We start from the raw sequence: 27,900 nt of genomic DNA on the forward strand, positions 1-27,900 counted from the left end.
AAAAAAAAAAAAAAAAAAAGGGGGTTTGTGCAAAAAAAAAAAAAAAAACCCCCCCCCCCCCCGGGGATTTTTTTTTTTTTTGGAAACAAAATTTTTTTTTTTGTGTGGGGGGGGGGGGGCCCCTCCCTAGGGGGAGTGACCCCCCCGCACTTTTTTTGTTTTCTCGTGCACAGTTTCAGTGCAGTCAAGAAGCCAATTTCCCTTCAAAAATTTCTGAAGGATGCCAAGAATCAGTTGTCCTTCAGCTGGTCATGGGGTGCAGCGCATAAACCAAGGGTGTGCAAGTGGAACCTGCTCAGGAAGTTGCTCCACGAGGCCCCTAAAATTAGCCATCTTGTGACCAGAAAAAAAAGCAATTCATCTTCTGAGTACAGGAATAAGTCTTTCATTTATGGTAGAACGCAGATATTTCTGTATTGATTCTGAAGTCAGCTAAGTCCCATTTGACCAGATCTTGTATTGCAGATACTCTCCCCTGAGCCCTGCCATGGCAACAGTGAGTGTAACCTACCCCTCTTCCTGTGTGCACTGTATACTGCACTCCCACTCCGTGTTTTTCTCTGTGCCTTGGGGCGCAGCCAGCAGGAAGGTATCCTCTATCTGGCCTATGCAGTATTCTTTGAAAGTTTGAGCCGAAATTGGAAAGCCAGGGGACTTTATAGATTTCCAGCTTCCAGTGAGCCATCTAGGCCGTGTTCCCCCAGGGCAGCGACCACTGGGTGGGACAGGGCCTTCCTGCTGGCGTGGGGTTCGAATTTCCCATCCCCCCCACTGTGGGCCCCCACAAGTCCTCATCTCACTTGTAGATTTGATTTCTTCCTTGTAGAGACACACTCCTAGGAACCTATACCTCCATCAAATGTGAAAAAATAATAGGTAGAAAGGGTGACATGGTTTCCTTTTGCCTGGCCTGCCTCGCCTGCTCACGTTACTGGCTAGCGGCTGCAGCCATTTCAGCTTGTACTGCTCGCCTTCCAAAGGACTGTGGCCTCCAGGGTGGCCAGGTCCCTCACTGGACTGGAAGATGGGCAGCCTGGCTCAATGAGGACCATTCCTGTCCAGTGCAAGGGCCTGTCTGCCTGGCTTGGAAGGATGTGGTCGGCACTGATATGTTCACCTAACACCACTATGCGCGGTGGGCACACTGGTTGGGCCAAGATGGCTGAATGCAGCACCCAGTCGGGCTCATCTGGGGCTGCCCACACACAACTCAGGGGGACCCTGAAATCTGGCCAAAGGCTGCCCAACACGGACATTTAACAAAATCCTCAGTGAGCATGTCTCGCTGTGTCCAGAGATGTCCAGCATGTCCACAGAGCCCCATGCCTCTGATGCCTCCTGAGCCTGCAGCAATGACGCTGCCTGAACATGTAATCCCACAGCGCAGGGCAGTGCCGGACAGCGCTGGCTGGAGGGGCAGCCTGGGTGACCTCCAAGGTCACTCCCAGCTCTGATTCCCTCACAGGTGTCATCTCAATGTCAAAACAACATTGAACAGAGCCTGAGAGGGTGGCTCAGATAATTTTTTCATGTGAACTTAACTTCCTGGACTGTGTCCCCTTTTGTTTAAATGTTTCAGGAGGCAGGCAACTCCTGCCTTATTCACAGCAGCCTGTTATCATGGATCACCACAAGGAAGGTGAATTCATTGCATTCTCCTCCATCCTAAACCATGAACCATGTGTACCCTGTGACCAGCCAGACAAGATGGCAGTGCCTCTGTCCCCCCCCGCTCTCCCCCCCCCCCGCCCTCCCATGATGCTGTAACGGGCGCCCAGTACCTGCATTGCCTTGACCTCCGGGAAGTCCCCTGCAGAAATCTGGTATTCTCGCTGCAGCTGAATGTAGATTTCTGGTAACCTGTCGATAAGCTCTCTTTTCTTGTTTTCCTTTCCAAAAACACTCGGCATCTCCTTTTTCAGGTGGCTGATGATGTAGGCGTGTACCTGAAAGGGTACATGTCAGTGAGGACGTGCCATTCAGAAGTGCACCAGGACAAACAAGAGGGCATCTTATATGCATCACAACACACAGCAGGCACCCACGCAGAGCCATGGTCCTCGGGACCAGAGGAGGGCAAAGACGGGGAGATTACAGCCTGGTTCTGGATGTGTAGAATGTGAGGTGTATGAGGTATATAGGGGAGCTGTCTCAGGGTGAGTGGAAGGGAGAGCGACCTGGACGATGGGTTTTAGAGCGGGACTTGAGGTGGTAGCAGAGCCACGGGAGTGGATGAGACCACTCGGGGAAAGTGAGCAGAGAAAACCCCACTGTTAAGGGTCAGGAGAGGAAAGAGGTGAAAAAAGATCTTGGGGTGTGGAATGTGGCAGATAAGGACTGTGGGAGGACAGATTCAGGGAAGAGGTGACATCTGAGTTGGGCCTTGATAAACAGGTAGGATGTGTGGGCGAGGGGAGGGATGTGGCAGTCTGGGGGAGGGAAGAGCATGGATGGAGGTGTGGAGGCAACATGCTGGGCCATACTTGGGGCAGTGCCGAGTATGAAGATGCAGCGCAGGCTTAGAGGTGGGGAAGGTGGGCTGCATTTAGACTCTGCCTGGGGAACTCGGAGCTAATGAAGGATTTAGAAGGACTGCTGTCCTAGTACTGTGCTAATGATGGCTCTGGGAGAGCAGGGAGACAGGAATAATGCCGAGTGCTCCCTGCTTTCCAGGGCTGATGATGCCTGGCTGCATATGGGTGGGGGTGAGGTGGGCTTGCACAGATTTCTCTTGGAACCCTGTCCTAAAAAGCATCCCTGAGGAAGGGCAACTGATACGGGGAAATTCTATAGCCATAGTTCAGTTGTGCCTCTGATTGGCTGTTCCATGGGGAGTGAGCGGGATGGGTGGGGCTTGGGTGAGAAAGATCTTAGTTCTGGTGATTAACCAGAAGACCTAAAGAGAGTTTCAGATACTAAGGCTTCCGGTCAAGATGGAGGCGTAGGTAAATGTAGCACTCTCATCCTCCCACAGCTATATCAAAATTACAACTAAACAAAAGAACATCCATCATTCAGAACTGCCTGAAATCTGGCTGAATGGAAGTCCTATAACTAGAGAATTAAAGAAGAAGCCGCCCTGGCCAATTTGGCTCAGTGGATAAAGCGTCGGCCTGTGGACTGAAAGGTCCCAGGTTCGATACCGGTCAAGGGCATGTACCTTGGTTGCAGGCACATCCCCAGTAGGAGGTGTGCAGGAGGCAGCTGGTCGATGTTTCTCTCTCATCGATGTTTCTAACTCTCTATCCCTCTCCCTTCCTCTCTGTAAAAAAATCAATAAAATATATTTAAAAAAAAGAAGCAGCCATATTGAGACTGATAGGAAGGGTGGAGATGTGGAATGGGCTGATCCAAGACCCATAATTGGCCTGTTTTTAATCCGGAGAAATATCTTGGCTATGGAGGTCTACATGAGGAACAAGGGGTCCCAGCTCCACACCAAACACCTCAGCTCAGAGTTCCAGTGCAGGGAAGAGAAGTCCCCATAACTTGAGGCTGTAAAAACTAGTGGGGATTGTGACTGAGTGATATGGAGTATGTGGGAGTCCCAGGCAGTTCCTCTTAAAGGGCCCATGCACAGACTTATTTGGACTAATTCCCTTTGAGCTCCAGTGCAGCTTGAAAGGATCCAGGAGCATACAGGGAGGAACTAAATTGTGTGGCATCAGAGCAAGAACTCAGAGGCAGATTTTCCCAGATAAAAGTGTTTGGACTTCCCTCAAGTCAGAAAGCCGACTGGCAGGTGCCATATCTGAATTTCCATTAACCTGGCTCACACTGTTTGCCTGGCCCTGGTGACTCCCTGACACCCTACTCTACCCAATTTGCAGCCCCACCCAAGTTGTTGGCAGTGGTCTTTCCATGTGAATAACCTGTCCTAGCCCAGGCTTCAGACTTTTCTAAAATCTCTGAAACAAGCAGCAGCTGGCCTCGGTGTGCCCCATACCTCTCAATAAGAGGCCCCAGGCCTGGAACTAGCAGAAGCCTGCCTTGGTTCACAACTTGGCCTCTCCTGGACATCTCCAAGCCCAATACAAGTAGCAACCATCTGCAGGTCTCTCTATAGCTTGTGGCCCCAGGCAAGATACAGGCAGTGGCTGACTTTGCACCTCCTGTGAGGCCCCAGAACCAGTGCATCCTGTGGTCAGCTTCAGACAACGCCAGATTACAACCCTACCGCATCCATAAGTGACACATTCAAGGGGAAGACTCTGAGAGCACCAAAGCCCCACTGAAGCAAGTCCTGCTCTATGGGGGTGTCTCCTGCACAGCAGCTCTTCTGCTATAGTTGCAGCTGGTCTGCACAGCCGATTGGCCTGGGGGGTCAATCCTGCTCAGTATGCCAACAATAAGCAAGGCTCAACTACAACAGGACAGGGCACACAGACCACAGAGGGCTGCACTTAGAATGCCCAGCTCCAGTTACTGGGGAGACTGAGCCACTGGGTCCTACAGGACACCTACTACACAAGGCCACTCTACCAATTCCAGGAGACATAGCAGCTCTAACCAATGCACAGAAACAAACACAGGGAAGCAGCCCAAACGGGGAGACAAAGAAACAGGTTGCAAATGAAAGAACAGAAGAAATCTCCAGAAAAAAAACTAAATAAAATGGAAGCAAGCAAACTACCAGATACAGAACAATGGTTATAAGGATGCTCAAGGAACTTAATGAGATCTTCAAGGTACTTAGTGACAACTTCAAGGAACTTATAGAGAACATCAACGGCATGAAAAAGGACCAGTCAGAAATGAAGGATACATTAACTGAAATGAAGAATAATTTACAGGGAAGCAACAATAGAGTAGAGAATGCCAAGAATCATATCAGTGATTTGGAATATGAGGAAGCAAAAAACACCCAATCAGCACAGCAAAAAGAAAAAAGAATCCAAGAATATGAAGATAGTGTAAGGAGCCTCTGGGACAATTTCAAGTGTACCAACATTTGTATCACAGGGGTACCAGAAGGAGAAGAGAGGGAGCAAGAAATTGAAAACCTATTTGAAAAAGTAATGACAGAAAGCTTCCCTTACCTGGTGAAAGAAATAGACTTACAAGTCCAGGAAGTGCAGAGTCCCAAACAAGAGGAACCCAAAAGGCCCACACCAAGATACATCATAATTAAAATGCCAAAGGTAAAAAACTAAGAGAGAATCTTAAAAGCATCAAGAGAAAAGCAGTTAGTTACCTACAAGTTGCCCATACAACTGTCAGCTGATTTTTCAACAGAAACTTTGCAGGCCAGAAGGAAGTGTCAAGAAATATTCAAAGTGATGAAAAGCAAGGACCTACAACCAAGATTACTCTACCCAGCAAAGCTATCATTTAGAATTGAAGGTCATATAAAGAGTTTCACAGACAAGAAAAAGCTAAAGGAGTTCATCACCACCAAACCAGTATTACATGAAATGTTAAAGTGTCTTCTTTAAAAAAAGAAAAAAAAAAGAATAATAAAATGGCAATAAATACATATCTATCAACAATAGAATCTAAAAATCAAAATAAACAAAGAATCTAAATCACCTGATCAATAAAATAGAACCAGAGGTATGGAAACATGGAACAGACTGGAGAATTTCAGAGGGAAGGGGAGAGGGGAGAGCAAGAAGAGATTAATCAAAGAACTTATATGCATATATGCATAACCCACGGACACAGACAATAGGGTGGTGAAGGTCTGGGGTGGGGCATATCGGGGTAAAGGGGGGTTATGGGGGGGTGGAAGGGGACATTGGTAATACCCTCAATAATAAAGGAGAAAAAAATAGTTTCACTAGGGCCAGTGCCCAAGAGCACCAGGAAACGAAACTGAAGCTGAGTAAATGGCTGATCTTTACAGAAACGTGTGCCCAGTGAGCAGTGAGATGAGGATTCCCATAACCTTCCTGTGAACAGTGTAGACCCCGAGATATCCACAGGTCATTTCTGCACAGGACCAGCTGCCTGGGCCCAGGCTGGACAGCAGAAGCTCGGTCCGAGAGAGGGACCCCCAATACACGAGGGGGAGCCCAGAAACCCTGAACACACGGGGGTTGCAGACATGACTAGTACCTGGGAGGTGAATCCTGCTTGGCTGTGTCACCACCTTCCTTACGTTTGCACTTTTCCACTGAGTTCCAACTTCAGGACATTAAGAAATGTTCTCTAGAAAAGTTCTCTTTGTGTATCTAGAATTCTACAGAGTAATTTAGAAGTCAAGAAAATAACTAAAATAAGAAAGGATGAAAAACAGAGCGGTGATTACAAAACAAAAAATGACTATGTAGCTATGGAAAATCCTATTAAAGAAAACAGACTTCTTCTGTAATCTTGTGGAAGAATGGAAATTAAATAAAGGAAGTAGATACGTCCCATGGTTCAACGGAGGGCCTCTGTGCATAGACACACACTGGGCACAGCCAAAACCACTCAGCTAAGACCCAAACACTAAAATAACTGCACGGTGCAAACGCTGGCATGCTCAAACCAGACAATGCCAACTTCTCCATCCCTATGAAGGCCATTTTTACATAAGCACCCACTGTGCTGTCTGGCTACTGCTACAAGTATAGGTTGGGAGAGATGATTCTAAACTTTCTGTCACTAGTAAACTTGTTTATTTAGTTATTTTTCAAATTAACACTACTTATAATATTTACACAATTCTTTGAGATAGAGAAACCCAAAGTTTGGAATCTTTAATTTAGAACGATGGGCTTTAACTGCATTCCTGAGGATATGATGAGTAAGTGGTAAGACTAGTAATTTCCTTGTCTTGGGTAGTGATGCCTGACTCGGTTTGGATGGAGCGGGGGAGGGCCCTGTGTAGCCCTGAAGGACTTGGAGGGCTCCCTAAGACCCTCTCACCATCTAGTATTGAGGTACCTCAGAGCTTCCAGGCCCCTGCTCAGGGAAGGCTGACTCCCCACCCAGCCCCTGGCCCTCTAGGGTTGGCACTCTGTTCCTGAGCACTTCCTGGTACCCAGGGGCCTGCTCTACCTGGGCTGAACTGTGGGTGATGTGCACCTACCACCCAATGCCTGGCACCTGCTCCCTGAGCTCAGCCCTCATGCTGTTCAATGGCTGATGACTGAGGCTGCTGAATAATGGGCCACCTTCAGACACCAGGCCTCAGGGCTCTGAGATAACTGGGGCAGTTTTTGTGCCAGTCCTCAACTCCCTCCTCCTCCCACCTGCCTGGTGCTACCCGAGTCATGACCCTCAGGTGGCCGACTCATGCTGCAGGAGACTCTCAGCCTCAACCTCCACTTCCAGGAAGTCCCACTGGCCTGTTTTGTGGAAATTTCCTATTGTGCTGTCTCTGAATGACCACCCCCCTCCTGCCCTTTCCTGGGCATCCTGAGACAATAACCAGGGTCAGATTTCATGAATGGGCCCCACCCCTAAGGAGCTTATCAAGTTATGAGGTAAATTATAATCCTTAGAATCATGGAGTATTAAATCTGGAAGGGACCCCCTATATGGAAGTGAACACCTGGAAATTCATACGACTTTACTCAAGGTCACCCAGCTAGTTAGGGGATGGAGAGTTGACACCACCATTCAACTGCCTCATTCTTATAGAATTCTTACAGAATTGCTTTCTATGAGTATGAATTAAAAAAGTTACTGAAGCTGTTGAAGATCTGGAATTCAAAATGAATTGCATCCTATAGAACAACAGTGTGGGAAACTTTGAGGTTTGGCTTCTGATTATTCCTAACTCATTTGGAAGGTCATTTACTCTTCCCTTCGACACACAAGAAACAGATATGACACACAACACTATGGACACAATGTGGGTAAAGACTGCGATCTACTGGCAGGATGGCACCCTGTACATTTCTAAGGCCTCTTGGTAAACAGAGGGCACAGCTGGGATGGCTGAAAGCCCTAGTCAACATCAACAAAAGCCCTTATGTGTCAAAGGTGTGTCTCCAAATAAATGGCAGATGGAGGGCCAGACCAGGTGGTGGTCCCCGTGGAAGGAGGTGGAAACAGTCTGACACCTTTTGTTCTTCATAATGAGAGAAAACTCATTAAGAAGAAGATATATGGGAATGAGAAGGGGGCAGAGGGAGGAGAGAGGGAGGCAGGGCAGACCAAGCACTGGAAGGCGGGGTCAGGCCCTGCCACCACTGCCGCTCCCTGAGCAGCTCCAGGAGAGATGGCTAATCCCCAGCCTCCGTTTGCTCATTTGCAATTTGGAAATTACAACCCTTACCTCACAAGGGAGGGTTGTTATTAAGACTTGAAGGTACTCTGTCCATTAGAAAGAGGAGTAAAATGTTACTTGTTATTGATTAATGGTCAAAGTCCAACAGCTGGAGGTAGCAATGCCAGAGAAGGCTCGTGGCTATTTAGTTCTTATTGAATAATTAATAAACCCTCCATATTTAAATAGTAATATGGTGAATTCGGGTCCCAAGTGCCTTATTCACAAGTGAAGGACATTGAACCCTGGGGGCTTTTGAACAGTCTTAGCTTGTCCAATTCACCCATTTATTTCATTGTATAAAACTGGAAAAGCCCAAATGTCACTTTTTCTCTGGGCTAATAACTCAATGAGCAGAAAGATGTCCTCCCTTAAAATGAACATGAATTGATAGTTCACATACAGACTCTGCCGCAACCTCGTTAATTGTGCTCAGTGGCAAGTGTTCATATACACCCAAGACTGAGAAGCATGTACTCAGACTGATACTGGATACATCCACCTGGGCTTGAAGGACAACCCCCAGCAGCGAGACTGGAAGCTTCCCGTGCTCATGGTCAGTAGGAATGGAAGTGCTCATGGAATTTGGATACCGGAAGCAGTTTGAGGAAAGTTAGTCTGGAAAAACATGATTCTACACTGTGCAACCTCATCTGCAAGCTTGACACGACCTGGTGGAGACCTGCGCCTTTGTAGGCCCAGCTGGAGCCTTGCAAAGAGCACTTAACATCAGGGGATCAGCACATTTTTAAAAGGGGCTTATGATGATATAAGAAATTCTGTTCACAAATACCCAAAGATGAACCCACGGGGTCATCAAGTGTGAGACTGCAAGAGGCAGAGAAAAGCAGCTGACAGGTTCCCATTTGAGCAGGAGGTTGGCTGTTCTGTTGAAATCAAAGCTGGCACTGATGGTCATATGATTCTGAACAGCTTAAAGGGGACTTGAGGGGACCACCCAGCCATTTGAGGTCAACCTTCAAAGAGACAGGCTTCCCTATACGGGTTCAAGCAGTGACATATACCCCCACAGCAGCTTGGGGCTGACAACTGAGCTATTTTTAAAAGCCCCAATGGTGGACCATCATCACCTACTATGGAGTGACTCATACACCTTAACCTGGGTCCCTTTGGTAAAGTTCAAGATGTCTAACTTCTCCACAAAAGGAACTGACAGACGAACCAGAAAGCTGGGCTCTGTACATTACACGTGACCAAGAAGAGAACACGCTTTGAAGATGAAACTAAATTTTGCAGAACTATAGTGAACCCCCAAATCACTGGCCTCTCCTTTTCCTTCTCATTTTTAGTTGTTCCTTCCTCAAATGTTGACTCATTGTTTTGTTGAGCATAGATCTCCAAGTGGGCAGGAACCTTTCCTATTCTGGGGCAATGTGTTATAAAGGGTGAGGTCTGCTCGTGAACAGGCCTTGATTTTTACTTTTGTGCATTTACCCCATAAAACACTATCACCTCAGGTTTGTAAGAGCCTCATTTTTTAATTTGGCTATTTGAATCATAGCTGAATACAACTCAATTATATTTTCTAAATGCTTTCTGGGTCTTTCCCCAAGTAGCTTACTTTAAAGAATCATGAGACAAACCTCGACTGCATCTTAGATTGTGGACACTCTCCAGAGAATGATGTCTACTGATACCATGAGATGTGCAATCTCTGAGGCTAACCAAAAACCCACTCCAAAGGTTTGCTGTTATGTGAAACAGCTGTGAAAAAAAATACATAAATAGAAAAAGCCAGGAAATCATTAAGTTTCAAGAGTTCTTTGGTCAGAGTGCCATGTTTCATATTATTCAAATGCCATCTTCGTGACATCTCGAGTTTGATCTCCCCGGAACTGGCAGGACAGTAACACCCTTGTTTATTTTTGGATGCGTCATGAATTCTGCCTCATTATGGTGTTCTATAAATAGACACACTTCATACCCCAACTCAGATCTGACACCTCCTAGGTGACATCTGAATACCCTTCGCAGGTTTTCAAAATGTCAGCTCGATAAACCTCTGAACTTTTGTAGGTTTCTGTGGGTGGAGAATTTTATAGAATAAACAGTGGCAGATCAGCGCAGAAAGCAAGGACACTTATTGAGGAGCAACGAATGCCGTACACGCTGGATTTTAGGTGAACACTTTCCAGGCCAAGGAGTCAGACTGACTGGGGTTGAAATCTATATTTTGCAACTTACAGGCTACGAAGCCTTGGGCAAGTGGTTCACCTCTCTGAGCTTTAGCTCCCTTTAGCAGGAGAAATGAAGATAGTGCCTGATTGTGCAATTACTGACTGGATCAGACGAAATAACACATTCAATGCAGACCGCAATGCTTCTGAAACACGGCAGGCCCTCTGCAAGGGCTGACTTGCAAAAGGAAGACTAGATAAAGAGAATAAAGATGAATGTACCAAAATCTAAGAGTATTTTTAAGAAACATAAATACGGCAAAAAGAAAAACTCAGGTGACTCCATGTCCATTTAAGCAACAACAAGTTCACAAATGGCCATACAACTGCAGATGGTGTACAGTGGATGGCACCGCAGGCCACTGTGGCGAGCTCTCCTTCTTACCCGCCCGGGACTGTTTCCCGGCCCCTGCACAGCTTGGCGCTGCCCCCGGAGCGCACTGGCACTGAGAAGCTCGGGCTGGATCAGCTGTACTTTAAACATGTTTCTTTATAAGAAGGAACAAGCCAGCACTATTCTCAGGAAGAAAAAAGGAAGACAAGCTTTTTTCCTAGAAGTAAACTCAGCAAGTTGACTGCTCCCTGCCCCCATCTACACCGGCCTCGGTTATTCCTGGTGTCTGTCCGAGGCAGTATTTTGTGCCTCTCTAGACCCAGGCCACACTGGCCCATGCAGAGGGCGGCAAATGCTCAAGGGTGGCAAAAAGTCCCACGTGCTTGGCACTCCCAATGAGTTCTCGGCTCTTTATTTCTTTTTTTAAATGTTTTTATTGATTTCAGAGAGAAAAAGGGAGAGGGAGAGAGAGATATATAAACATTGATGAGAGAGAAACATCGACCAGCTGCCTACAGGGGATTGAACCTTGACCAGGAATTGAACTGACAACCTCCTGGTGCACAGGACGATGTCCAACCAACTGAGCCACACCGGCTGGGCTCAGCTTTTATTTCTTTATATGACCAAATACAGCTGCATCTTGAGTCACTAGGCTCTCAACAATGACAGGTAAATTAAATATGCCCATGTGCATTTAAAAGTATTTCGAAAAAAAATCTTGAAATCTGCAAAGACTATGACATGATTTACCAGCCTTGATTAGAAAATAATGTTGGGTATCATGTACCCTGACGGTTAAGTCCAGCTGTATCCACTGGAGAAGAGAAATACCACATGCCAACAGGTCACTAACACCTGTGACGTGCTCTTCTTCGCTCCATTTTACAGATTAGAAAACAGTTTGGAGAGGTTAAGCCATTTGCCCAAGGTTAGAGAGCTAGGAGCCAGAATTCAAACAGGGCACCAATCTCAAGGGTCTCTTCTAACCTCTGACAAGTTCATTCCCTAAGTCTCCTGGGATGGGGCACCCCCCTTTCTCTCAGAGAGCGGGAAGAGTCCCCTGCCTGAGGCTGGTGCGGGGACTGTGCTGCTTACCTTGGCCAGCCTCGCTCGCTTGATGAGGTCGTTGAGCTTGCGCACTGCTGCCTTCTGGGGGAGGCTCTGGATATCTCTGAAGAGGTCCTGGGCCTCGGCCTCGAAGAGCCGGCGGTTGTCAGTGTTCTGCAGGGGCTGCGCCCAGAAGGAGCCGATGTAGACGCGCAGCACCTCGGGCGTGTTGATGACTTTGCCCAGGGACCACATGAGGGCCCCGTAGACACGCATCAGCTGCTGCGTGTCCACTTGGTCGGCCTTGTTCAGCACCACGCGGATCTTGTCGTCCTGGCCCCGGAAGGCCTTGATGGCCTCGGAGAACTCGTCCGAGATGTCCAGTTTGTGAGCGTCAAAGAGCAAGATGATCCTGTCGACCCGCTCAGCGAACCACTGCAGGACCTGGCAGAAGTCGTACCCTAGGTGGAGAGAGGAGCACGTCAGTACAGCCACTGCTGCGTGTGGGAGACACATGTAACGAGAGTCTGGGAATCACTGGTTCTCCAGCAGTCCCAGGGAGAGGACCCGTCTCCAAGCTGGAGGCAGTGGAGGCCTGGACCTGAAAATCACTTCAAATAGGGCCCCTGGATTGAGTGCATCTCATTAATGCTGGTGCTCCCAGGAGCCCTTCTGTGGGAAGAAATAGGGATTAGAAAGGGGCTCACAGTCACATTGGGCATTCCTTACTTCCACATCTGAGGTTTCATTGAGTCCTCACAAGTCTCTTATTTCACCTAGCACAGTCTTTGGATCAATGGAAAAGATGATCAATGGCTCTATAAAACCGCAGGCCATGGGTCAAAAGCTCCTACTTCTCTCAGCTTCTCACTTTTCTGAAAGTACCAGAGATGGAGAAGAAAGAAAACCTGTTGGCCATCTGGAGACCCAGTGGGTGTCCAGTAAGCACAACAAGAGAGGAATTGCCTTTTCTTGACCCAAGTGTTTAAGAGTGTTAAGGAGGTCAAAGGTTGGGCTGGCTGAAATTGTGACCAATATTTATCATTTGGACTATTTATATCTTAAGGATGTTATAAATATTTTAAAAAAATTGTCTCACAGCCATTCTATGAAATGGTCTCTTGCCAATTTCTTTTTTTAAAGTGGCTAGGCCCACCACAAGTTCTGTTTAGTTTGCTTTGGCCACGTACCAATACACTTCAAATCATGCAGTTAAATCAACATTCCTCTCAGCCTGTGGTCAAGACTTTCAGGATTTCTCCAGGGAACAGAGTCCCGCAAAAAAGCTAATTAGAGGAGGTTTATTTTTAATCTCAATCTGATTAGCTTCAGAATCAGAGTCAGTGCAGCCATTCAGAGCCCGGATGGCACCTTTCTTGACTCCTACTTTAGTGCTTGTGTCTCTTGTTTTAGATTTTGAAAACTTCCAAACGCATACCAGTCTAGAGAATCATAACATAAGCCTAGATTATTTATATAACAAAATACCATACAGCACTGAGGATGAACTAGATTTTTACTTGTCAACACAGGCCAATCTCCAAAAAACTGGTGAGTGAAAACAAAAAAATCAGTTTCAAAAGGATATGTACAGTTTAATAACATTCAGGTAAAATGCAAAAACAAAACAAAGCAATACTCAATTGCCTATGGATGCATATTGCAGCAGAAATATAAAAATGTTCACACCCATTTTGGGACACTGGGAGTGAGGAATGTAAGATGATGAGAAAGTGTCTAGAGGGCAATGATCTATTAGGCAGAAATAAAGGGACTCCATGCACTAAAGTTCCCATGACATTTGAAGAGCAGGTGTAAGGGGAGTCGTTGAATGAGCAAACCGATCCAGACACATTTTTAATATAAAACCCAAATGTCCAGCAATGCTGAAGCCGCCTGTGCACCCGTCCCCTTCTCTATTCTGCCTCATTCCTGATTCCCTGGGGACGACAGGACAAAGGTAGTCTTCAGAATGTGGGCCCACGCTTACTGTCATTGCTGTCAGCAGCTAGTGTAGAACAGAGGAAAATAAAAAACCCATTGGACGGGTCACACAGCAGCATGTAAAGACTCAGAGTCAAGTTTTCACTCTGAATTCTTTCCCTGTGAGGCCAGAACAAACTGTCTCCCAAGATAAGAGTAAGTGGTTCTGTCACTGGGGACTGGCTTGTGGGCCAGAGAGCCCCAGGTCCTGGTGGTGGATCAGCAGATGAATGAGGCGCTGTTCCCAGGAGCCGCAGGGAAGACACCTTGGACCCGCCCACCGGAAGAACCTGCCTGTGAATGTGCTTTTCCAGTAGTGATGATTGGCCTCTCTCTGACCCAAACACTCTCTCCCTTGGTCTCCTCTGTGACCAAAATCAGGTAACTGGAGGTTCAGAAACAGGTCAAAGAAGATCTGTGTTGGGTGCACAATGTGCATTTTTCTGAACACCCTTTCGGTTAGGGTTGGGAGGTTCTTTATGGGCCAAAGCAGCTGCAGGTGTGGCAGACAGGCCCTTGCCTCATCATAGCAGGTAGGGCACAGGAGGTCTAGAATCAGACCATCATCGCCTCCCACCACAGCGAATTACTGAATCTTGAGGGAATGATGCAGACACAGGGAGAAGGGAGAATGAGACTTCATTCATAGTGGTGGTGGCTTCCTACGCTAGTTTTTGAGCCTCGTTCTCCAATTAATTCTGTGAACAACCTGATCTTTTAGAAAAATGCATTTCCTGCTTAAGTTAGCCAACCTGATCTTTTAGAAAAATGCATTTCCTGCTTAAGTTAGCCAGAATCAGCTTCTTTGCTGTGCTACCAAGGGCCGTGACTGGTAAATAATCCGCATTCCCCCCCCCCCCCCCATAACTGTCACCACAGGTGCACACGCAAGGTCAGCCAAGCAGACAGCGTCTCTTCCTCCGAGGGTCCCCTGGCTTGCGGGGTTGGCCCTCATAGCACCACATGTGTTTAAGCTTTAACTTAAATTTGGGTTCCTAATAGTTACTTTTGATGTTTTTTAAAAAACACTTTATTCCAATGCTTTGGTACAATAAAAAGTTACAGGGCACTGAAGTGCCAGATGTAAGTTTATTATAAGTGAACCATTACTCATCTCTGGAGGAATGGCTGCATGTACATATTCTCTTGTTTTAAAATAACAATGAGAGCTTAACAAGGTTTGAGTAGTACAGGTAGGTAGATGGGTGTTTGTCACTGAGCAGGTGCAAAAGGATCATTTGTCAGACATCAGGCATCACAATCAAAGGTGAAGAAATCAGTGTTTCAGAAGAAAACAGAATTATCAAAGCTGAGAAAGGCTGGTTTACTCAATCCCTCACCCCAGTTTTTATTTATTATTATTTATTGGCATTAAGCACATTCACGTGGTTGTGCAACCACCACTACCACCCACCCCCCAGAATTCTTTTCTTCTTCCCAAACTGGAACTCTGTGCAGCACTGTCTTTCTGTGAATGGCTTACTTCACTTTAACGTAATGTCCTCAAGGTGCAGCTATGTTGTAGCATGTGTCAGAATTTCCTTCCTTTTTAAGGCTGAATAGTTTTGCTCAATTCTTCTATCTTCATGATATAATATGGGCACCGAATACCTATCTACCAAAAAGTTCTGGCTGATTCTTAAGAAATGATTTAATTTATGATGTTTAATCTGCCTGAATAAATGCAGAAGGAAAACAGTGACCTAGAGACCACTGATTCTCAAATGTGGCCTTGCATTAGGATCAAGTAATAGGCCTGCTAAAACGTAGACTCCCAGCCCCTCCCCAGAAACACAGAATCCAAATCCATGTGTTTGAGTTCGATGCCTGGTACAGTTTGAGAACCACTGCCTTAGACTGAATACTAAGGCGTGCATTGCAGATATGTCTATGTTACAGTTGGTCAGCAAAACAAAACACATTTAAAGTAGTTTCTTTTTATTATAAAAAGTTACCAATAGATGGTTAGATGGTGCATCATGGAATTGAGGAAACACAGACTTTGAATCTGTTTATTTGAAGATGGATTTAAAAATTCATGAAAGCTCCACTATCACTGCTCAATGCCGGGCTTTGGCCCTGGCAAGCCCTTCCCCTCTGGTTTAGGACCTATAAATCTAGCCTAAATCTTCCTCATTCTTCAAAGCACGTGGGTGAGCCTTAATTAAGTTATTCTACTTAACTTCTTTAAGCCCCCATTTTCTCATCTGTAAAATCAGGTTAGTGAGTGATTTCATGAGAAAATGCCTTTAATGTGCTCAATATAGTGTTGAGATGTGGTAACCTTTCAATCAGTATGAGCTACTACTATTGCTTCTGCTCCCCTTCCGGCTGCAGGTGGACTCAACTCCCTCTTTTGAGCTCCCAGAGCCCTTTGCTACGCTCCTATCACAGCCCCTTACAGTGTGTTATCATTAGATGGATGGATGGGGCTCTCTTATTAGACCATAAATCTTTAACTGCAGGGACATGTCTTCCTCATGGTTGCACAAGACAGTGGTTCTCAGTGTGGGCTTTGGACTCAGGCTGCCTGGGACCTAATCCTGGCTCCATTACTCACTAGTTCTGAGACGTGGGCAAGTTACTTAACCTCTCTGTGCCACCTTTCCTCATCTGGAAAATGGAGCTAATAATAGTATCCACATACCTCATGGGGCTGTGGAGTTAACATATGTGGAAGCATTTAGAATCATCTTGGCACCTAGAAAGCTCTCCAAAATGTTATCTACTAGTTATTTTTAAAATATTTGTGTCCAGTGCCTGGTCCATGGTGGGAGGTGCAATAAATATTTGTTGAAGGATGTCTAGTTTGGCAAAGTATAGTCTGCAACCATGGAGAGAAACAAAATTAATTAGCGTGAAGGTGACAATGCAATGAAGCATGAGCCAAGCAAGGGGACTGGTGCTCAGAAAATACAGAAGACACTGTCCGTGCAGAGAGCCGCTCATGCTTTATAAATAGAGCTCGTGGGCTCACAAAGGCCCAGTGACCTTTCTTTTTCTTGCTTGTGAAACGGATGGAGTTTTACAAGTTGGTTTTAAAGACCCCAGGTCGCACCTAAAATAAATCCATGATTCTATCGCAGATACTTCCTGGCGTAAGAAAGTCCAGTGTATAAGCACGCTGGCTGGGAAAACGCAGGGCGTACACTGTACTCAGTAAGGGGAGAATAGTGAATTTTCCCAAAGATTCTGTTACAGAAGGTGGCCAGGTCCCATTTAACATGAAGTAGGTCTGTGACAGGACTACCACTTAGAAGCAGGTTGAAAACCAGTGGTCCTCAGACTGAACGTGGCCCCCGCTGCTGCTCTGTTTGGCCTACACAGGGTCTGCATTTTGAGTTGACTGTCTTTGGTGCAGACATGCACTGTCCACCTGGTGCCCACTTGAGTGAACACACCACGGCTCCGACTCAGCCTCAGCGACCAAGCTGTGCCCTCTGAGAAGCCACCCCAGCTCTCTGGGGCTTTCGCAGGGTCTCATAGCACCCAGAGAACTGTACTGTGTTAGTGCTCAGGCGTCTCCCTGGCTGGGCCTGGAACATCTGAGGGCAGGGCCCCTTCTTACCTGCTCTCTCAGCATCTAACAGTGCTCACCAAGAGCGGGTCTCAGCAGATGCTTCTGAGGACTGAATGTTTTCTGTGGAAGTGCATTAAACATGGACTGATTTGGCTTGAAACAATGTTTTGGCACACATCTCTCCAGAAATTGGAAATACATCTTGGAATTTAACAAAACATGTTAGATACAAAAGTAAAGAATGGATTAATAAATAATTACCAAGTGCCTAGGATGTGGCTGAAGCTGTTGCCGAGGGACAAACAGCTATAAAACTGAGACTGCTAGCTTTACCCATAATAGCCCCCAATGGAAACAATCCAAATGTCCCTGAACAGGTGAACAGATAAACTGCGGCACGTCTACACAGTGGAATTAAAGCGATAAGCTGACACATACAACTTGGGTGGATCTCAGAAACATCATGCTGAGTGAGAAAAGCCAGACACTAAAGAGTACACACTGTGTGAGTCCATTTAATCTAAATCCCGGAACAGGCAGAGCTAAGCTACAGTTGCCTGTGGCTGAGGGTGGGGCTGGGACTGACTGCCAAGTGGCATGAACAAAGAGGAACTTCTCAGGGTGACAGAAAGTTCTATTTCTTGATGATGTTGGTAGCACGGGTACGCAAGTCTGTCAAAACTTGAATACAATTAAAATAAGTGCATTATTATATTCTGTACTTCAATAAAATTGACTTAAAAATGAAAAATAAAGAAGAAATACAGAGGAAAATAAAGAAGGAAAGAAAGAAAGGGGAGGGAAGAAAGAAAGACCAGAAAGCTGCTAAACTGGTTTAACGATATACATCTTCCGAACTGCTGACGGACCTGGAAGATGAAATCTGTTCATTAGGGGCCATGCCGCTAATTGGGCTGATATGCAGGTGGATTTAGCTAAAGCAGGAGCCCTACGCTTTAGCTGAAATCAGTCTTAATCAAATTAATGTTAAAATTTGGCTAATCCATTAGAATTTTGAGAGTCGTGTAATTTCACGTGATCTGCCTTCTGGCTATGGTGTGAAAAGAGCCTCTTTTGGTGATGGATTAGGGACAAGAAAGCTCTGTGTCTGTGTGTGTGTATACATGTGAGCATGCATGAAGGTGTTATGTATGTATGTATCAGTGTGTGGGGAGTATGTGTGTGTGTGCAGGAATCAACATCATAATAGAACTGTCTCCATGCTCAATATATTTTAAAAATTTATTCATTCAATTCCAGACATTTCAGTTCTATAAGACCTTCCAGTGGAACTTTTATTAGCCTGGAACAAAACAGAGATGTAATCAGTCCAATGTTTAAAAATATAATTTCTATCTTTGCAAAAAGACCCAAAGCTCTATAGCTCTGGGAGCTGGGAAAGAGTATTTGTCCTGCGGAAGATCCCGGCTTGGCATTCCTGCCTCCATGTTCTGGGAACTAAGGGAGGGGGCAGGAAGGAAAGGGCCCCTTCCACCCAATCAGGGGCTTCCGTCACAGCCCCCATGGAAACTGGTCTCCATCCCGGCCACAGGGACCCACCAGGAAATGGCATCTGAGGTTAGAACAGTAGCCCCCTGGCTCAGGTAAATATAGGGTGGGGGCCCTAAGGAGGCAAACTTGGCAGAATAGTTTTAATAGAACAGAAAAAAAAAAAAGCTTCAATTTGTTCCTAGAGCCAAGTTTCTAATTACATGAGTTTTAAACAAGACTTGTGTCAATAAAAGGATGCAAGATAATGCCGGACAGCAGGACTGAGGCCAGGTTCTCCCTCCCATGCCCCCAGCTCCATTCTTGGGGTGGCCAGGCCACTGGCCAAGCTGGACTCGGCCCAAGGCTCTGCTCAGACTGCTCCTCTTTGATAGGCCCTGGCTGCCCCTCTGGAGCTGGCAGCTAACATTCCATGGTGGGCATTCATACCCCTCCCCCATAACTGACTATGTAGATTTGTTTGTGTAACACCAGCCTCTCTCCCCGAGGCCCTTACGTGTCATGTCTATCTTTGTGCCCCTCTAGCACCTAGTCGATTGTCCAGTACAGCCTGTCCCTGTCCTGCAGGCCCCGAGAGAGTGCTGGAGGTGCCCCTTAACGCCTTTCTCATCCCTGCTTCTTCCTCTCCAATCCAGCCGTCAAATATTCCCACCCCTTCTTAGGGCTCAGAATCCCCAAAACTGTGAGGGTCCTGATTACTTCTAAATAAATTACTTCTAGAACCTGTTTACAGAACAAGTTCTCCATCACTAGCCCCAACCTCACCCCTCTAGCCTTTTCTCATAGCCTCTTACTAAACCCAAACTACACTGGGCTCTTTGCTGTTCCCCCAAAGCATCCTGTACTTTCCTGCTTCTGCACCGTTGCCCAGGCTTTTCCTCTGCCTGGAATGCCCTCCCCTCTGCTCCATCTCCAATATACATATTCTTTTGTTGTTGTTAATCCTCACTTGAGGATATTTTTTCCATTGATTTTGAGAGAGAATGGAAGGAAGGGAGGGAGGGGGAGGAGAGAGAGAGAGAGAGAGAAACATCGATGTGAGAGAGACACTTCAATTGGTTGTCTCCCGCACGTGCCCGAACCGAGGTCGGGAATCGAACCCATTACCCTTTGGTTCATGGACAGATGCTCTAACCACTGAAAAACACTGGCTAGGACCAATATACTTGTTCTTTAAAAAAATATTTATTGTTGAGAGCATTACAGATGTCCCCCCATTTTCTCCCCCACTGTTCCCCTCCACCCAGTTCTTGCCCCACCTCAAGCCTTCACTACCCTATTGTTTATGTCCATGGGAAATGCATATACGCATATAAGCTCTTTGGCTAATCTCTTCCTACATCTCCCCCCCCATCCCCCCACCCCGCCCTCCTTCCCTCTGAGATTTGTCAGTCTGTTCCATGTTTCTGATTCTATTTCATTTATCAGTTTATTTTGTTCACTAGATTCCATGTATAAGTGAGATCATGTGATACTTGCCTTTCTCTGACTGGCTTATTTTGCTTAGCATAATACTCTCCAGGTCCCTCCAAGCTGTCTCAAAGGGTAAGAGATCCTTTTGTTTAAAATGTTTTTATTAATTTCAGAGAAAAGGGAGAGGGAAAGAAAGATAGAAATATCAATGATGAGAGAATCATTGATTGGCTGCCTCTTGCACACCCCCTACTGGGGATCAAGCCCACAGCCCAGGCATGTGCCCTTGACCAGAATTGAAACTGGGACCCTTCCATCTGCAGGCTGATGCTCTATCCACTGAGCCAAACAAGCTAGGGTGAGATCCTTTTTTTTTTTTTACAGCTGCATAGTATTCCACTGTATAAATGTACCACAGCTTTTTTATCCACTCATCTGCTGATGGGCACTTGGGCTGTTTCCAGATCTTGGCTATTATAAATAATGCTGCTATAAACATAGGGGTGCATATACTCTTTCTGGTTGGTGTTTCAGGATTCTTAGGATATATTTCCAGAAGTGGGATCACTGGTCAAATGGCAGTTCCATTTTTAATTTTTTGAGGAAATTCCACACTGTTTCCATAGTGGCTGCACCAGTCTGCATTCCTACCAGCAATGAACTAGTATTCCCTTTTCTCCACATCCTAGCCAGCACTTGTTTATACATATTCTTATAGCATTGTAATTTTTCTTTCATAGCAGTTATACTCTACTAGCGCCCCAGTGCACAGATTCGTGCACATTGAAAGGAAATTAATTAGAAGGTGGCCGGCAGGGTGGGACTGGGTGAGATGGGCCAGACATGCCCTGGAGCCAACCTCCCATGGTCCCTCCCTGGCCAGCCGGCGCCATGGCTCAAAGGGTGTCTGTGGAGTGAGCAGGGCCCTTCCGGCAGGTGGGGTACCTCGGCCTGGCCTGCAGGGATCGGGCAGAAACCAGCTTTCCGACATCCCCTGATGGGTCCCGGATTGTGAGAGGGCGGTTCTTGGGTGATGCACCCTGGAATTGGGCTCCCTCCTCTCTGGTTCTGGGGTGTGTCACCTGAGAACCACTGCTGCCAAGTCACTGCAGCTCGACAATTCCTGTGTTGAGTATCTGCCCCCTGGTGGTCAGTGCACATCATAACTACTGGTCAGAGCGTCTGCCCCCTGGTAGTCACTGCACGTCATAGCTACCGGTCGGATGGTCGCTTAGCCTTTTATATATATAGATAGTGATATATTTATTTGGTAATTACAAGACATAAATTCTACGAGGGCAGACACCACACCTCTTATTTCGTTCACCACTGTACACCCAGTATATACTATCAGACATAATAGGTTTTCAATAAATGTGGTTTATTCCTTGAAAAATTAAAAATAGAACTACCATATGATCCAGCAAGCCAAAAGAATTTAAATCAGGATCTTGAAGAGATATTAGCACTCTCATGTTTACTGCCACACTACTTACAATAAGCCAAGATGTGGAAACAACCTAACTGTCCATTAACAGATGAATGGATAGAGAAAATGGGTGTATACATACAACGGAATATTATTCAGCTTTAAAAAAGGAAACTCTGCAGTATGCACAACATGGATGAAGCTGGACAACATTACATTAAGTGAAATAAGCCAGTCACAGAAGGACAAATACTGCATGCTTCCACTTACATAAGGGATCTAAAACAGTCAATATCAGAATCACAGAGGGGAGTGGTGGTTGCCAGGGATCAGTGGCAGGGAAAACAGGGAGTTACTATTCAACAGGCAGAAAGTTTCAGGTAAGAAAGAGGAGTAGGTTCTAGAGATCTGTTGTACAACACAGTGCCTATAGTTAACAATACTCCATTGTACACTAAAACATCTAAGAGGGTAGGGGGTAGGAGGGACTGGAAGAAATTAACCAAAGAATATATATGCAGAGTCCATGGACACAGACAGTAATGTGGTAAAGGACTGGGTTGGGGGGTGAGGATTGGGTGGAGGGGGGCAAAGTGGGAGAAATGGAGGACCTCTGTAATAGTCTCAACAAAAAATTTAAGAGGGTAGATTTCCATGTTAAATGAATAAAATAAAAATAAAATAGAATAAACTTGGTTTAATGAAGTGAATTGACATGAATAAGAAGTGTAACTGATTTTTTTAGCAAGTTAGAGGATTTAGTTACTTAAATAGTGAGTTTCTTTAAATGGCTGTTACTAAATACAGCAAGTACAAACTGGCTAAAAATAAACATCAAATATCTGGGATCGCTCAGGTATTAAATATATATTTTCAAAAATAGTCACTTCAGTTAAGAATAACGGCTGCTTCAGTTAAACACGTGCGAAGAGTCCTTGTATTGTTTCCAGGCTGAGTTTACTTTGCAACTGGAAAAGGCTGTTTCTGAAAATGTTAATGGGGTTGGTGTAGAAAAATAGCTAAAAATAAATACTTGCAGCAAATATTTACTGGGCCCTATGGACATTCCTACACTGCTCTGAGAGCTTGATATCAACAGGCTCTCCTGCAATCCTCACAATAACCCCACGAGGCGGGTACTGTTATTATCCCCATTTTGCAGGCAGGGACACAGAGACCCAGAGAAGCCAAATAATTAACCCAGGGTCACACAGCTATTTCCCAGGGGAGCCAGTATTCAAACCCAGGGACTGAGCCCCGAGCCTGAACAGTTATTCACTGCACTGTGCTGCACCATATGTATACCAGAATGGTGAAATTAGGGATCATGTTTATTTTCTCCTTTTTTGATCTTTTAAAAAAAGTAGTTTTCTAAGTGTTCTACAATGACTATATTCTATTTTTATAATAAGAAAAAATAAGCATATTGTAAAAATGATTGGTCCATAGGTGACTGGGCTAACGATATTGAGGAAGGAGTTCCTTTTCTTCTATGATGGTGTTTATAGTGGTTGGGGTTGGATTTCTAGTGCTTTCCAGTCTATGGCTACCTCAAAAAACAGTGTGAAGTAGTGTCTTTGTAACTACACAACCCTGGGGGAAGAGGCAGCCCCGATCAGCTGTGTGAGAATGAGTCACAGACACTCAGCTCCTCAGCCTCCCTGCCTCCCCTCTCCTCTCCAGCTGGCTCCCCCTTCCTCCCAGGTGACCAGACACAGAGGGTGTCGGTGGGAAGGGGCTGATACTAAGGCCCATAGGAGGTCAACAGGCTGCCCGGAGACGACAAACACTGTGGCCTCCGCGTCTGCACAGGCGTCCGAGTTCATTTTGTGGAGGTTCAGTGTCCGCTCACTCAGGGTGTTCAGTTAGCAATGGCCACCTCTGGGAGAAGGTCATTGGTTATGAATAACCCCGACAGGAACAGAGTTCCTGGCCTCACTGTGCCTGGCCTGCAGGGGTTTGGCCGCTGAACATATCACAATTGAAATAAAATCTGGGACCGAGCCTGGTCCGGGATGGGCTTGGTGTTGTGAATACTCTATCTCCTCTCCCCACTCCTTCTCCTTTGGAATTCAGTCCAAGACCCTGCGAAATAATTTTCCTGTGCCTGTTTCCTCCTAAAATAAATAAGCTAACCCCACAGCCTGTCTTTCCTTCCTCTGGAGGATGTTGTGGAGATAACGTTGGGGCAGATGGGGCCACGTGACCCTGGAGGCCCCTCGCGCCACAGACTCACACCACATCTTGGACGGGGTCAGAGGAAGACTCTACTTGAATATTCAGCCTGATGAACACTGCTGCCTCTGGTCACGTGACCCAGTACAAGGGAAAATTGGCCTTCATATCTTATTTTCCATCTCAGATTAAAAATTAGGTTAAGAGGACTGAGCCCTAGAAACACACAGAAACTTACAAGGCATTCTAGGGTCTTTGCTTGAGACAGAAGTTGGTGAAAATCTACCAAGAAAAACCTGCAGGTCCTAGAGCCTGGCTCAGCCATGTTACTTCGCCGGCCCTAGTTTCTACATCTGTCTGATGGGTCCGCTGACCAGTGAGGATGCTCTCCAGATCTCAAAGTTATATACGGTGACAAAAGAAAGAAAAAGTTATATATGGTGGTTCTAAATACCAAGCTTTTCTAACATAAAGAGTCATATTCTCAGGAGAATCTATTTAGTGTCTGTACAGTAGATATCAACCAGCTACAGTACCAGCATAAGAATGCAAAACCATTTAAGTGGCGACAGGAACACTCAATGACTAAATTTAAATGACAAAATTATGAAGTAGCAAGTTTCATTTTGTCATAGTCATTCCACTGGACTCATGTCCTGTGACATTTTGGGCTGGTTTGAAGGTCCTTCGTGTTTCCATAGGGATAGTTAGTTGACCTGCAGTTTAACTTACTTGTCACTCAGTTCTAAACAACTCTATGCTGAGAGAAATGACCTGATGAAAAGTCACAGAATTTGAGACTTTCAAGGATGCTTAAGAGGTCATTAGATTCAACCTTCTATTATTATAATTAATCAAATCCAGGAATCAAGTGTAATGCACAGGGAAATTGCCCATTCCTCATTTTCAAGTGGGCTTTGTGTACCTCGGACAAGAAAGTCTCAGACAATAGTCTATAAATCAGACAGTCAGTCTGTATTTGCATTGGGTTTTCTTGGGGCAAAATGCCAATAGTATACAGACTCCACCCAAGCGTGATGAGGCCAAATATTTACAAACAAGGCTTCAATCTTGTCATTTTGTAGTTCAGAAGGGCAAAAAGATAATGTTTCTTCGAGCCACAATTTTCTAAAGAGAACTGTTAAACCAAGAGGATGACAACTTTGGGATCAACAGCCTGTAAGGGCGTGTAAGCACCTTCTGACCTTGGACGCCCTGCCCTGCCCTGTTCCTCCTTTTAAACTTTCCCAGAGTTGCATGAGTGTTCTGTGAGCATCTGGAAACTAGCCAGTCATGAAGTCCAGCTCCAGCAACTGAATTATCAACTAACTCGCTCCTAAAGCCAAACTATTACTCAGAGATAGTTATTTCTGGGTTTATGTCACAGAAGGAAAGACAGATCAAGTCAGTGGGGACCATGTGAGTCCACACTGGGTTCCTTATAAAAAAGAAATGAGTCACTTATTTTACTAAGTAGAAGTCCATGTAGTTACCAATAGTACCTCCAGAAAGGAAACACTTTGAAAAGATTTGTCAATGTGTAAAGATGCTCAACCACACTAATAATGAGAAATGAAAATTAGAATTATAATGAGATGGCATTCACCTATCAGATAAAGCAATCACAAAGCAAGATTAAAAAAAAATTGACAATGCCCTCTGTGGGGAGGGTGTGCGGGATCAGGCACTTCTGCCTTGCTGGTGGGATGTAAGTAGTCACATCTTCTGGAGAGGGCATTTGGCATCAGCTACACAGCAAAAAGACCACAGTTCCTTCTGATTCAGCAATCCCTCTACTAGGAGTGCATCTTACAGTTACATTTGCACATTACTGTGCTGTTTGTAACAGCAAAAGATTAGAAACAGCCAAAGTGCCATCCATCCAAGGATGCCAGCTATTAATGTTGGCACATCTTATTAGATGGAATAAGAAGGAAGTAGCTCTCAAGTCCTGACATGGACGTGCCCCAAGACTTCCTGCTAAGTGGGGACATCTTGGTGTGGAGCAGTGTGCAGAGGATCCCACTCCGGGAGGAAGCCTGAGAGAGTGCTGACAGGTTTGCCCTGGGAGAGGAGTCGGGTGTGGGTGGGACAGACACTCTTCGCTAACATTCTGTCACTTGACTGTTTCGTCCCAAGCATGAGGCAGTGGTCCTGAAGAGCACTTGGGAAAGGTGAAGTGCTGAATCAGTGGTCTGACTTATGCTTTGCATTGTGATTTGGATTCAGACAGGAGGTGGTTTTGAGAAAGAGACTAAAAGAATCCAGGCGATTGAGAGGCTTCTTGAGGAAACTAGGTCACGGCACGTCTGAGAAACATCTCCAGATACGAGAGAGGGTGTTGGCAAAAAGGGTTGGAAACGTGATGAGAGCTGGGCCCTGGGCCCCAGGAGAACACCCCCTTCGGCTGTTCTCTTAAGCCGCCTGCATCTCTTGGCATTCTTCCCACAGCTCTGCTGTCCAGTCTAAAATTTTCCTTTACCCGCCTCCCTCCTTTCCTGGGTCCCTGGAAGAGCCAAGTCCTTTTCTGTCTGAGTTTCAGGACTTGACCACCATCTGCTCTCCCTGAGGAAACTCAGATACTTGGCTGAGCCAACCCTTCAAGCCTGGTCATTCTATGCTAGGACCATCCCCGTTCCAAGACCTGAGCAAAGGCCTCCCTCACCACCAGTTATTCAACAGGACTCTATGCTCAATGGTTCGCACACATTGTTTCGCTTTCTCTTCAAACAACCCTGCAAGGGTCCCACAGTGAAGTGGAGGTGCCAGGATCTGAGCTCAGGTCAGCCTTCTCCAGCGACCACAGTAAAAAGAGGAATCTGGGGTAGCACTGGGCCTGCCCCCTCTGCTTCCATGGAAAACCCAGATGCCCTGAAGGCACCACTATTTTCAGTGTTTCCACATCCACCTGGTGAAGACGCCGACCTGCGGGACACCAGCGCAGGAAACCTGACTTCCCTCCACACTGCGGGTCCTCTCGCTCAGTGTGCTTCCGGCTCATGTCCATGGAGCACTTAGGTATTTACACAGATTCCTCAGCTTCTCACAAGATCCAACCCTGTGAGGGAAAGTATTTTCTTCCCATTTTACAGAGGAGAAAACCGAGGCTCACAGAGGTGGAGTAATTTGCCCAGGTCTTCCAGCTGGTGGGTGGAAGAGCCAGGGGAATGGAAAAATGTCTGAGGCACGATACTGCCCCTCTCCAGCCCAGAGAACTTCATTCACTGCCCCAGTGATTAGGGGGAGAGGGCTTTGCCATGTAACAATAGGGATGGAGGCTGTGTAACAAGAATGTCCCCATTACAGCAGTGAAATTATTAAATATTTAAAAATGTAAATGACCAATCTTTAAGAAATCAATTCTTTATTTTTCGTTAGGGGTTGCTAAACATCTACCTTCCAAAGAGGTCTAGAAGGGTTTTGGGGTGCTCCTACATCGAGGGAAGGCACAGGCAAACTCAAAGCAAGATAAAGAAAAAAATAATTGGCAATGCCCTGCATGGGGAGGGTGTGGGATCAGGCACTTCTGCAACATCAGGCCAGACTGGCGTATGCCCATGAGGCTAATGCAATAGCAGTTACTTGGTCACCTGCAGGGAGGTGACTCTACTCCCTTCACCCGGGAAGATGTTGGTTAGTCACACAGCCAAGCCCAGTGCTGGGCTGCCCCTCACCCCACCCAGAAACACCCCCTCTTTCACTTATATCTTGTCCTGTCATCTGAGGGCAGCATTCGCACTGGTGAAATGGAGATGTGGGACACAGCTCAAGTCCATTTTGATGGGTTTTCCAAGTTTCTGATCATGTTTTCTTTCACTTGGCTTGAGGTGGCAGAGTACACAGGAGTGGGTAGGCTCAGTGCTACCCCAGATTCCTCAAAGTGGGGACCTCCTGCATCAGGACCCCTGACAGCCAGCTTTCTGGGCCCATCCCAGAACTCCCAGGAATAATCTGTGTTAACTGTTTATCCTGAGACCAGGAAGTAGCATATGATCCCCGTAGCCCGAGGATCACTGCTTCAGGCTTCAGTGCATCATGAGTAGCCTCATCGACTCCAGGGCGGGGCCGGGGGTGGGGAGGCGGCGGGGG

General features: G+C 46.1%; 1 protein-coding gene across 1 annotated transcript in view; it reads right to left on the reverse strand.

Annotated features, from left to right (window-relative positions):
• EHD4 (EH domain containing 4) overlaps positions 1-27,900 on the reverse strand; it is an 83,718-nt gene that overhangs the window by 10,196 nt on the left and 45,622 nt on the right. The window contains exons 4-5 of the mRNA XM_006093062.3: positions 11,831-12,243; positions 1,782-1,946 (exon numbers count right to left, since the gene is read on the reverse strand). Coding sequence (XP_006093124.1) covers positions 1,782-1,946; positions 11,831-12,243 — 578 coding nt within the window. The remainder of the gene's footprint in view (positions 1-1,781; positions 1,947-11,830; positions 12,244-27,900) is intronic.

The sequence above is a fragment of the Myotis lucifugus genome, unplaced genomic scaffold (assembly GCF_000147115.1).
Source record: "Myotis lucifugus unplaced genomic scaffold, Myoluc2.0 scaffold_109, whole genome shotgun sequence".
NCBI lineage: Eukaryota > Metazoa > Chordata > Mammalia > Chiroptera > Vespertilionidae > Myotis > Myotis lucifugus.